General features: G+C 46.1%; 1 protein-coding gene across 4 annotated transcripts in view; it reads left to right on the top strand.

Moving 5' to 3' along the window:
* The first annotated feature begins 10,484 nt into the window (after nucleotides 1–10,484).
* Nucleotides 10,485–13,151, top strand: part of CADM2 (cell adhesion molecule 2) — a 632,714-nt gene continuing 630,047 nt past the window's right edge. For all 4 annotated transcript variants that reach the window (XM_054165780.1, XM_054165782.1, XM_054165783.1 and 1 more), the window contains exon 1: nucleotides 10,485–11,016. In XM_054165780.1, coding sequence (XP_054021755.1) covers nucleotides 10,956–11,016 — 61 coding nt within the window. In that variant the 5' untranslated portion in view covers nucleotides 10,485–10,955. The remainder of the gene's footprint in view (nucleotides 11,017–13,151) is intronic.

The following is a 13,151-nucleotide window of genomic DNA, read 5'->3' on the forward strand; positions in this document are numbered from 1 at the left end:
TTGTCTTCAAAACTGAGACATAGTTGATCCAATTATTTCAGGAAGAGAAGAAAATTCTCTGTTGCAGGTGAAACATTTCAGACAACTGAAACTCAGAAAAAAAACCCAACAATTTTTAAATATGGCATTTTGTATTTGTCCCTGCTTAACAGTGTTTCTATACACAGCCTCTAGCAAGGGTTGATTTTCAGCCTAACTCATTTTACTCTTATCTATCACTAAAAAAATGTACTGATTAAAGGCTACAATACAGTCCTGGTATTAATAAAAACCTCAGGAAATAAGACCAATAAGAAGACAAATCTTGCTTTCTATGTCCCTGTTTTGAAGTGCTGTTAGTACCATCACCTAAAAGCTGAATTATTAATGGCAACCAAATGCACTTGCCACAAACCAATTTTGTGATTATCAGAGAACTTAGATGTGCTTTAACACATACAAGCACCTTGAAAATCTTTTCATAGTTTCTTGCATTTCTTCATCACAAATATTTTCCCTTATAACTGTTGTATCTCACCGCAATGGAAATTTGAATTATGGATGCTAGCCCATTAAATCTCCTGCATTACAATCTTTCTATGGGAAAACAAATAATGCATCTCCTAATGGCTGCAGATACTGCTATATATATTTTCTTTCATTTTTACTTCTCGGTTCTACCTGGAAGCAAGCTCTTTGACTTGACTGTCCTATATCACAATGGCAAGTGATATAATGAAGTGCTTCACTGCATCATTATGTAGAAGAGCATTGAAAAATAAGCCATGCTCACTTCTGTGCTTGTTCATTAAAAAATACATTAGCAGGGCTGGTTATGCCCTAGGTCTAGGTCCATTTCACCTCTGTTAGACTTCATATAAATAAATGTATCAAACTTATAAATGCTTGTATTTTATATCACATACATTTCAGTGATCACAAATTACAATGTCCTGCTTAAAAACAATTAGAAGTTTTACCTGCAAACTAATATAGTGATCCCAGTAATAAGCATCTCTCACCTATCCTGAAACAAGAAATACTTTCAACAGAAGCTGACAAGTTGCTGCATTTTGCAGAATTCCTTCAGTTTTATTTTTTTCTAAATATACTTCCACTACTTTGTTCTTTTTTTTATCAAAGATGACTGAAGTCGTCAACAAGTAGCAGTGCAAGTCTTTATTTATCTTAGTAATCACAATGTCTGTGTTCTTTTGTGATGTATTGGCTTAACTCAAGAGATTCAAACTCTTCAGGGGAAAAAACTGACACTTCCACTGACTTCCTTTCTGATGATTACACTCCTGAGATATAACAGATTTTAAAATGTTAGGAACTATTTCAAAGGAGTAACTAAATCAAAGCTAATAAGATAACAAAGGAAGAATGAAAGAAAATAACTGAAAAGTAAATGACCAAATAGATACACAAAGGCATGCTAACACCACTGCAATTGAAAAATCATAGACTTAAGGAACGCCAGGATTCAGATTTGCCTGTGCAACCTTAATTTGTCCTCGTTCTGCAGATACATTATAATGAAGTTTTTAATTAAGATTAATGCCAAAGGTAGCCACTAATTCCAAGTGGCCAGTTTTCATTACACAGCTCTGCGTGTTCCCAGTTCAGTTCACACTGGCTTTAGAACATCTGCAGTACTTTACACTTCTGCAGGCATGACTCTTTGGGATGAAGCTGGAAACAGAAAAGGAACTTTAATATCAATTTATTACCACTGTAAAAACATTTGGTTTAAGTGAGTTACCTAGCATCACAGAGGAACTGTGTGCCATAGCAAAACGTAATTCAGTTCTCAAAGGCATCATTCAATTACACTTAGCCTGTCTTTTGCTCTTCTTTCAGACCTCTGCCATATTGATTATAAATTTCCCAATTTTTTTTTCAGCTAATAAATTAGAGGTCTTCCTTTTCTCCCAAACCGTGAATCATGCAGAGAGCTACTCCTTGGGCTGAAAGAGAGCAAGGCTCTGTGTTATGCAGAGGATGGGTGGAACTGGACTACAGAGGGATGAGAAGGGGAAGAAAACAGACAGAAAAGCTATTGTGTAAATGTAGTTTGCCATATAAAAATACAAAAGCAACATAAACATTTTATAAGTTAATTTCTTTCATTATGAACTTCTCCTGACTGTGAGGTCCTTACATACAGTACATGCATGTATTGCTGTAAACTTCTGAAACTGAATGGGGGGGGGGGGGGGGGAAATGCCACAAATTGATATTCAAACAGGTCACCAGAAGGCTTGGAGTCTTTAAATCCAACTTGTACCTTTTCATCTGAAATCACCAGAGGAGAGAGTAACTTCACATATAGTTTATGATGAATTTCAGATATTTACTAAAAGTAGACACATTATGAAAGTGAGATGCAGTGAGTTTCAGGCCCTATAAAGCAATTTGCGTACGGACATTTCTTCTTTTTGTTTTAAAACAAAACTTAAGTTTTATTACTCTCCTAGTCCTGTCCCACCCACCAGTAGCTACTGTTATTATTCCCCTTCCTGTTTTCTGGCTTCTTGTCTCATCTGCATCAGTTGTACTATTCAAATCTTGGTTTTCTTTTTCCATGCTTATGGGGTTGGTTTGCTGTTGTTTACTTGCTTGCTTACTTGTTTGCTTCTGTTCACTTCATTTTTTTTATTGCCAGACTTTCATTTCTGGTTTTGTTTCCCTTTGGTACTTCTTTTCTGATGTTATTCCATGTTCCTTATTCTGTAGTTCTTTGTTTCTGTCTACAAGAATTCTCAACTCTTCTTTGAAGAGCTGCTCCATTTTCAGATTAATCTTATGCTTCTTGTTTTCCAAATCATCTTCTACTGGTCCCAAGCTTCTTCTTGCCTGGATGTTTACACACTCCTTTCCTCCTGGGAGCTCAACAATATGTTTCCATTACTTTGTTTTTCCTTACCAACAATTTACCTTCTTCCATGTTTCCACCTCAGTGTTAGTCCAGTCTTTATCATCTGTTTGACATCTAGTCCTATTTTTACCCTGACCTTCCATCACTCCTGTGCTCTTTCTGGAGTTAGACTCCCAGAAACTTTTGTGTGAATCTTTTTTTTTTTCTCCTTTTATTTTGGGCCAGGTGATATCCTTTTGATTCATAAGGCAATGTCATGGTAATGCAGCATATCAGAGATCATGCTGTGAAGTCAACTCTATATCAAGATTAGGATCAGTGATTACTAGGCAGGTTCATAAGGTGAAGCAGGCTAAGCTGGTGATTGGAATCTGGATCAAAGTATTTTATGTCCATGAAGGAGTAGGACTAAGCTACAGTTCTGCACATTTCTAACATGCTTCATCTTGAACAGAGCTTCTGGGTCCATAGGTGTGGGTAGAAATGCCAAATGAAGCTGTTCAGGACCATTAGGGTTTATTAATGTCCTCAGCATCCTGGCTGATTATCAGGGAAAACTGGAGTACATAAAGTCTCCTATCCCCTGGCTTCTTGTTAAAGAGAATTTTGGTGAGCGTGCCATGACACTATCAAGTAGGCCTTCAGTAAGGACAATCATGGCATCAGAACTGTTCAGACACAAGCTAAGCAGTCTACTCTTTTTGCTCCTAATTGTGGCATCTAACTTTATGCTATTTGGCAAAATTGCAATACAGACTGACTGGATGGCTGTATTGCATGGCTAAAATCATCCTGACTCTTAGGAGAATGCTGAGCAGGGATGTTATGTGTAGAAATTTTGAAGGCTATGATCTATTAAGTCAGTTGTGTGCATTTTTATTTTCCCTGGGCTTTGGGTTGATTTTCACAGAGATAGTAAAAGATGCACTCTTTTTCTGATCCATTCTGAGCCAATTTTAAAGCATTAGTGTGCTAGAACAAAGATTTTGGGAGTCTTTAGCATGTGTACAACAATGTATTTGTTCAGATCTTTGAGATAAAACACTTTCAGTGTTGGAAAACATTTTCAGTTGAGGATGAACTAATGTGAATACCTTAGTCTGAAAAAGTTAATGAGGATGTTAGAGAAAATCATTGTAAGTATACTGGTGTTGGTAATCAAAGATGCTCTTAAGTGAGTAAAATGGATGACATTATGGTCCACAGAATGAACAACTTCCTGTTTACTGAGGGTCTGAATGTTTCTTTGTCATCTCTGCTGGGTGAAAGAGAGGCTTGTTTCAACTCATCACGTAATCTGTGCATAAGTAATAAACCACAAACCAATTAAAAATTACAAAGCATCAGAAATAACAACAGTAGGTAAGTGGAGAAATATGTATTTCAAAGATGTTAACTAGGATGTATTCTAAATAACCATGTTCATCCAAGCATAATTAATTCCATTATGGTAAACTAATGTACATGATATGCTCTTATAGCATAATAAAAGTGTAAGAGGTGTTAAGGTCTATAATCTTGTGCTTTGGGGTAAATAACTTTAAAATTTCTTCAAGAAGTTGCTGCTTTGCTGCTGATAGAAGACACAGGACATAATAGAATGGTGCAAAGTTTGAAACACTTAGGAGAAGAAGGATCTAACTAGAAAGTGTGGAGAATCATGCATTCTGGGCAAATATTTGCATATAAATATCTAAAAGGTGGAGGTCATTAGGATGGGGCTGGGCTCTTCTCAGTGGTGCCCAGTGATAAGACAAGGAGCAATGGGTACAAACTAGAACACAGAAGGTTTCACTTAAGGAGAAGCTTCCTCACTCTGAGGGTGCTGGAGCACTGGAACGGGTTGCACAGAGAGGTTGTGGAGTCTCCTTCTCCAGGGACTTTCAAAACCTGCCTGGACACATTCCTGTGCAACCTGGTCTATGTGCACCTGCATTAGCAGTGGGGTTGAACTAGATGATCTCCAGAGGTCCCTTCCAATCCCTAGCATTTTATGATTCTGTCTTTCCAAGACCATTTTTTGTGTCCCTTCATTCCACAAACTGTATGAATGAGAGGTCAGATACTAAGATAATTCTGCTTCCACTCACCATTGGTAACTCTCTTTTGCAATTACTCTCATGAACTCAAAGTGTACATTAGGTACTTTTCAATGTGAGTGATACCAGTTTTGCATGACCTTGGTTTACCTTGCATTGGCATTGCCTTGACAGTGTGCTCTATAGATTTATTTTTTTCTCCCACAAAAGCCAGGGAAACATCTTACATTTATAATTGCTTTATAAATGGAATTTCATCCCACACATATTTTATATGTAGTAATTGCAGCATGCAATCCTTTTTACTTGATTCATCCTACTAACACAGAACACAATTTCACTGAATTTGTAATATGGCTCTGGAACTGATACATACTGTATATTTACACACCAATATGTTTTATGGAAATGAACACATTTCTTCTGGGGAGCATATTTTCAAACTTCAATTGCTCTTTGCTGAAGCCAAATTTTTCAAACAAAAAAAAATGCAATGCGCTTCATGTCTATATATTTTTATTCACGCCAATACATTTTCACAGTTGGATAGATTTAGCTAAATTAGTAGTTACAGTATTTGTTCAAACCAATGCATTTTTGCTAGCATCTGGTAAGTAAATGCTACCTGATTTTTTTTTGTTAGGAATCAGCTCAAACCAAACCCACGCAATTTAAAACATCAGCAACCCTCCTCCACCACAAAGCGTTTCTCACCCAAACCGAACAGAAAACGAACTCTTCTGTTCTGGCTGCTGGAGTGTGGTAACGGGGTTACATAAACCAGAAATACACACATTTCAGTTCTCTGATGTCCATATAGGCCCATAATGGTGCACTGAGCAGGGAAATGCACTTTCTGTGATGGTGAATACTGGTTTCAGTGGGGGGACCCTCCACCTCAGGGAAGACATGCTGCCACTTTCAGGTAGGAGTGGGCAAATAAAAGAAATTAAGGACTTGCTACTGCAAGAGTCGGCTGCTGTCCAAGCAGGTGGTTCTTAAAGGCTACATGGCAGCTGCACGGGGGTTTTGTCACAACATTTTTGTGTTGAGCCATGTAAATAAGTCTCACTTTCCAAATTACTATTTTAAATGTGGTTGTGAGTGTTAGCAGTATTGCAAGTCAGGATAGAATCTGTCTCTAACTTCTGTCACTACCAGCTTGCCTTCTCCATACCTTTTTTTTTCTGTGGGGCTTTTTTTTTGAGTTGGAACTCTGCAATCATATTTTGACTATTTCTTCACTACCTTCTAGATTCTACAAAATGTACTTAAAAATATACATATATTATAGGACATAATAAAGAACAAATGTTTTTAGAGATCTTTCACAGCCTGTAATACTGGAAGTTTCACTCTTCTTAAACACTCTCTACATCCTCCACTGTTTGCTGAATTCAATGGGACCATAATGTTTTGTCAAATAAATAAACTTTCCTTGGGTATCATTTCCTTTTCCTAGCAGCTGACCACTGATACTATCAAGAAGCATCATTAAAAACACGGTTCTCACTTCAGATTTTGCTTGTCTTTCAAGGCAAACTGTAGAGGTAAACATCCAGTATAACATCCAGTATAATACAGATGCTACTTTCTCTCTTTTCAGAGAGAAGTCCAAAGTCTTGTTGATCAGGAGGGAAATCAAAAAAGAAAAGGTGTAAGCAAAGTAACAAAGCATGTAGTGGCCCAGGACATGAAGTGATTAGCACTCTGAGCTGTCTGTTGGGGCTGTACAGTTTCATCAGCTGTTCACTGAAACCTGTGAAATCTGTGCCTTCTAGAAAAGGATGAACAGGGAATAATTGAGAGGAAAACATTAAGGGCACTGGCTGCTCTGCTAGAGGAATGGTTTGTTGGGTTTTGAGTGAACAGAAACAAGAAACAATACCAGAAGTAGGAGAACACAATATAAGACCTGTGATGAAAGTGTGGTGGAGGCCGGACAACGTGCTATTTACCAACTCAGTGAGAGGGAAAGTGCTGAGTCATGCTTAAAGATTAGATCCTTTTGCTTTGTCTAGCATTAGGAGTATTTATATCACTTTGATGGCGATCAGGATAATGCAGAAGAACTTCTTTTCTTGTTCTGATAAAATGCTTACCTTCTGCATCTAGTTTTCAGACTTACCTCCTGATGAAATTTAGGGTATAAATTTTCACTGTGTTCTGAAATGTATTTCCTGAACAGCTGCTGTTGCCCTTTTGGTCTGGAAGTAATGAGGCTTCTGGGGATTCTGTGTATGAGCCCCAGCTCCACAGGCCAGTTACAAAGTTCTGTCTCATTTGTGTTAGGTTTAGATGTGAGGTGCCACTGAATGTCACGTGATCTTATATTTATGTCAAATTAACATAGCTGCATTAATCAGAACTACAATATCATATCTCTCAGTTCTGATGATTGCAATGATTATTTTGTCATATATATATAGTTATCAAAATAACCAGGGGCTTCTGACTGGGACTTCTCTTTTTGAGAAATGGACAGAAAAGTTGCTTCAGCATATACAGCACAAAGACCTCTTGATACTCCTCTCTGCTGCAATGGGTCATTGGTGGAGCTGGAACCTCAGGTTTCATTTTCTAATGCTTAGTAAAGATATCTGCTGTGTGATGAAGAGGAGTCATGTTAACCCTCCCTGTGAACCAGTTTCCTATCAACATGTTGCTAGCTCATTTTAGAACCACTGGAGCCAGAAGCAAATGGTGAGAAATGTCATTTCTGGTTATGCTTCTGACATGGGGTGCGATGTAATATCCACGGTACTGGGTTCTGGGAGGAAAAAGTCAGCTGGTGTTTTTAAAGATGCAGAACAGGTTTCCCAAACGTGCTGATGTGGCAAAATGGCATGTGCTTGGAACCCTCCATGATCTACAAACAGGTGCTTCCTTCTTACACCTGCCAGGGGGCCTTTTCACAGTTTCTAGTCACTAAGTTGGGAATATATCCTTCCTGTAACACTGAATGGAGTAAGACTACAATTGTAAGTATGTTTTGTCAAATGTTGAAGAGATGCCAGTTGCCACCTTCACTGCAACAGCACTTCAGGATGGATTACAGTCTGGCTTTAGTGAAGAATTTGAATTATTTTCAGTAATTCAGAATTGGTTTTCTAATTTCACACCCCCCCAACCAACTAAACAGATGCAAGTTTTGAGCATTTGTTGACATTTTGAATGCTGCCTTAAAAATGATGGCTTGTTCCTTATTGTGAGACACCTGGAACATTTTGAAAATCATTCACCATTAATTACTTGCTTACATGTACCAAACCCTAACAATTGTGGTAAAACCTCTTTTCTACTCTTTTCAGCAGCCTGAGTAAAACCAGTATCTACTCATCCACCAGAGACAGACTCTAAATGCTTCCCTGTTCTAGAGAACATTCTAGCACAACATTTTTGATAGTCTTCAAGTAAACTGCTTAAGGCATGGAGATGCACACAATATTCATTTGACACAAAATCATGCAAACAGTAAATTCAAAATGTACTTCTGTAGATTGATTCTGTACTGTGTGTGGACATCTTTTGGAGAGAGGGAGCTCAATGCACATCCTGATGCAGTTTCAGCTGTTGCTAAGCATAATCATCACTTGCAAATGAACCAAATACAAGATATGACTACATATACAGAAATTTCCAGATCCCACTGCAGTGCAAGCTCTTTAAGGTGAAGTTGATGACTGCTAGTACTTCCTCAATGATCAGAAACATTGCACTCTTTAGAGAAATAAGCTTTTAAAGAACTGCTCTCTCCTATAGGTAAGTCTATTTCATCACTTATCTCACTAAAGCTCTTTGGTGTTGAAGAATGGGACATCAATGTAGAAATTCAGAGGAGCACTGTGAGAAATGAACTGCTTCATGTTGGAGAACAAACCTCATCAGAAAAAAAAGGGTGGAACCAGAAGTGGAGAAACTACCTGATCTTATAAACATTTGAGTGCAGGGGAATCCTGCTTTCTTCAAGATAGGGCAGTAAAATTCCCCCTCGTAGACATTTGCAGACAGATCCAGCACCTTAAAAATAAGTTATTTTGATTTCAACGAGAGGTTTTGGCAAAGGGTAAATGATACTGTGCTAAACACCAAACATGCAAACCTGAAGAAGTAGCCTGCAGTTCTGGATCTCGTACCTTCAGTGTCTTATCTTTGAGACCGTAAGCAATTTAGGATTACTAGATGACTGCTACACGCCCTTCCAAAGGAAGCCTTGAAATAACAAACTTTCTCCACGCCCCCCAGAGCACAGACAACACTGTAAAGAGTCGTTTTCTTTTTTTTTTTATTCTCTGGGTACCTCACGGGAGGAGCTGGTCTTACTGCTACTGCTGTGAACGTATCCATACATGTTTAATTCTGAGGATACCGGAGGCTCAGCCAATCTTCCTTCATCTGCTGCTTTCAGGGAGACGGGAGTAAAAGCAGAGGGAGGAGAAGGGGCTTTACGTCTGCCTTACACGGACCGAAGCAAGCCGGCTGGGTCCTTTGCACAGCAGCGGCCGTATTGTGCGAGTACTTCCGTTTCTTTCCAGCCGGCGATGAGGAGAAGCTGCTCGGTAGCGGTCTGAGAGGGGCTACAGCCCTGTCTAGTGGCCCAGTCACTCCCTTCTCGGTCACCTGGAAGTTGGTCACGCCTGCGGGGCAGCCGGCTGGATTCGCGCTGCGGTTCCAGACCCTCGCCCCCGCCGCCCGGCCCTGCCTGCCGGAGGGCTCCTCGTCCCGCTCTCCCCTACGCCGCCAGGATGGGAGCGCCCCGGCAGCTAACGCCTACCGCGCCGCCGGCCCAGGCTCCCGTGCCTCTCGCCCCGCCGCCGAAGACTGCTATCCGCGAGGCGCCCCGCTTCACCGCCTGAGGATGCCGCCCAGCGCCGCTCCGGCACCGGGACTCGCTAACGCTCGCTAACGCTGGCGGCGCAGCCGGCTCCCGGGGGCTGAAGGCCAGGCCGCGCAGCGAGGGACACCTGCCGCTTCTCTTTCGGAAGCGGCGTGAACGGCTTCCCCGTGGCTGCGCTTCCCGCCGGGTGTGGCAGCTGGGAACACCACCCCCGCCCCGCCGCCCGCTGCGCACTGCCCCGAGGCGCTGTCTGCTCTCCTCAGGCTCCTGCTGCCGGTGCCGGCAAGCCCCGCGCCTCGCCGCGTGCGCCGCCAGCAGCCACTTCAGGACCGGGTCTGGACAGCGCCTCGCGCCTGTCTCCGCTTCCTCCCCTGCCGTTCATTGGTTGGAGAGACGCCACGGAGCCGGCTCTCCTCCCGATTGGCCCGAGTCGGCTGCCACTCACCGGCTGAGCAGTAGGGTCTGGCACCTCTCTCGCGGCTGAAGACTGAGAAACGCCCGTTTGTTTTGTAACCTGGCACCGCGCACCTCCTCTGCCACCGCCTCATTGGCACTCTGTCCGATCTCGGGACTTTCTATTGGAGGTCGGCCGATGCTTGTTACACACCCACCTGAGGGGGCGGTGCGGCGGCCGAGGGGTGTGTCGAGCCTCGGAGGCGTGGCCAAGGCGGTGGCAGAGGCGTGCCCAGGGAGCAGGGAGGGCCGGGGTGTGTCGTTGGGGGCGGGGCGGGAGGCGGGGATCCCGGCAGAAGGGGGCGGGGCAAGGCCAGGGGAGCCTCGCAAGCGGAGATTGCCCTTGTGTCTCGAGCTGGGAAGCGGCTGGGAGCGGAGCAGCCTCCCCGCCCGCCAGCGGGACGGGACGGGACAGGCGAGGCGAGTGGACAGGCAGAGGGATACGTTGGCAGGGGCAAGAGGAGCCAGCAGGGGCACCTGGCACCGCTCCGCGGGGGGGAACCTGAACCTGCCCAGCAAGCGCCGGAGCTAGCGGAGAGAGCCGCTCCCCCCTCCTCCTCCTCCTTCCCTCCCTCCCCAATCCACCCCCGCGACCCTGGTCCTCCTCCTCCTCCTCACCCCACTGGATACAGCGAGGGAGACACTGCGGCGGAGGCGGCGGCGGCGGCGGCTCCTGCGGGGGGAAGGAAGCGCCCGGAGAGCGAAGCGGCGGGAGGCTGCGGATCTGCGTGCCTGGCGCCCACCCAGCCCGAGGGGAGCCCCCAGGATGCGGCTGAAGCCCGGCGCGCTCCTGCGCTTCTACAGCCTCTGCGGGATCCTCGTCCAAGGTACCGCCTTCTCCCCACCCTTGCCCCACGCGCGGAAAGGGAGGGACCCCAGGGGGCACCGCCACGGCCCGGGGCATCCCAGCCCCCCCTGCCCGCCCCCGCCCATCCCCCCGTCGCCTCCCTCGACCCTCTAGCGGCTTCCCCCCCCTTCCCCGCCGCCCTCTCCTCCCCAGGCGCCCCCCGCCGCCCGCTCGGGTAGCGCTATCCAGCGCTAAAGCGCCACGGTTGTTAACCCTTCCTGCCCCTTCCCCAGTCAGCTTCCCGCCCTCGTTCGCCCTCCGTGCTTCTTCCCCTATCCCCGTCGCCTCCAGTCGCTCGCCAACCCCTACAGCCACCTCTTCAACTCTCTGTCACCTCCCCGCTCGCCCGCCGCAAGCGTGCCCCCGAAAGTGCGAGTGCAGCCGCAGCAGCAGCGTGTGCACTGCAACAGCATCCCGGGGAAACGTGCGGGCTCCAGCCGTGCCTCCCGGGCGGGGAGACGGGGGAGGAGGAGGTGTGGGGCGAGATGGAGAGGTATCCGTTCCTCGCTCGCGCCGCCGGCGGAATGTGTGTCTGTATGTGAGGTATGAGATTCATACGTAGGGTAATCGGCTGAGCCGGGGCTTCAGAAGCGGATCCCTTCATCCTGCCCCAGCTGGTTCATCTTGCAGCTAGTTTCCAGACTAGATGTATTCCTCTCCCCCTCCTCCCCACTGCCGCCTTCTCTTCCCTCCGCACCACCGCCGCCGCTCCCCCTAATTAACGTTATCCGTCCGAGTCAAGCGTAGCGGCCGCCGCGGAGGGGAACGGGCGCCGTGCTGCTCGGGTGCCGGTGACTGCCGCGTCTGCCTGCGGGTGATCTTCCCCCCCCCAACCTCTCTCGCTTTAACGGGGGGGGGGCAAGTCGGCAGCCAAGCCCGCGCCGCTGTGCTGTCGCCGAGTTTGCCCCCTCATCGGCGGCGGGATGGCGGCGAAGCCCCCTCTCCCCCATCCCCGGCGCGGGGTGGGGATGAGGTGACGAGCAGGTGCGAAGGTCGCGGCAACGGGAGCGCCGGCCGCGCGGCCCGGCGGGTGTAAACGGGGTCAGGGAGCCACCGCGCAGCCACTTACTTGCGGGCGGCCGCTCCTGAGGGCGGCTGCGGGGGTCGGTGAGGCGACCCTCTCCCCTTCCTTTGGCTGGCGTGCGGGCTATCTCACTTTGGCAGGGAGAATCGGAAGCGACGATTAAAACTAAGTGACCTTGCAAGATTTTATTTTTTCCTCTCGCCTCCGTCATGCCTTTTCGCGTCAAGTTTAATGTATTTCGCCTTTCCCTCGGCTGCGTCATGTGTAGGGAGATCTCCGGAGGGAGTTGCGGCTGGCAGCCCGTAGCAGGAGCAGAGACAGCCACCCGGGTCCCCGAAACACGAAGCTTCATGCCCGCCCCCCTGCCCCGAATCGGCCAGAAACCTCCGAGTGCCCCTGCTCCACCTCCCGAGGAAGTTACCAGTCGTGAAGGCGAGGATTGAAGGGAGGGCTGGGGGGAGTGCATTTGGCAGCTGCAAAGGACAGTTTCATCGGGCAGATTATTTGTATTCTTTACCAATGTTTATGAGTTGCCCTGTACGTCACTGCACAAGGAGCTGCTGTGTTGGTGCTATACAAGATTATTTATTGGGGCATGTGTGGCGGGCTGCACCTGGGGGTTGGCTCCTCTCTGCCTTTTACATTTCCCTGTGAATTGTCAATTCATTGCCCTGCAGAGGAAGGCGGCGGGGGGGGGGGAGAGAGGGAGGGGGGGAGAAGCGTCTGGACTGACTTTCTGTCACCAATAAAATCGGGGCTGCTGCTGGAGGAGGAGGATTTGATCCTTCCTAGGATGCAATCAGCTGCATTCAGCACATCACAGCTTTGAGAGTAAACCAGTGATTAAAAACAGTGATGTCTTTCACAGCAGCTCAGGGAGTGTGCCAGGCAAAATGAAACTCTGTGAACTGGATCAGGTAAAAAACATGTTGCAAGGAAAGGGGTGTAATACAAATCTGACTCTCTGAAAATAACCAGATTGGGCCTGTCCTTGCAGATGGGGAAAAGCGATGCTTAACATGTTACCCAGCTTGCCTTCTGTGTGTATAAAACTTACCCTTCTTTTTAGTTTCCAACACAATTGTTTCTTC

The sequence above is a fragment of the Dryobates pubescens genome, chromosome 12 (genome assembly GCF_014839835.1).
Source record: "Dryobates pubescens isolate bDryPub1 chromosome 12, bDryPub1.pri, whole genome shotgun sequence".
Classification (NCBI taxonomy): Eukaryota; Metazoa; Chordata; class Aves; order Piciformes; family Picidae; genus Dryobates; species Dryobates pubescens.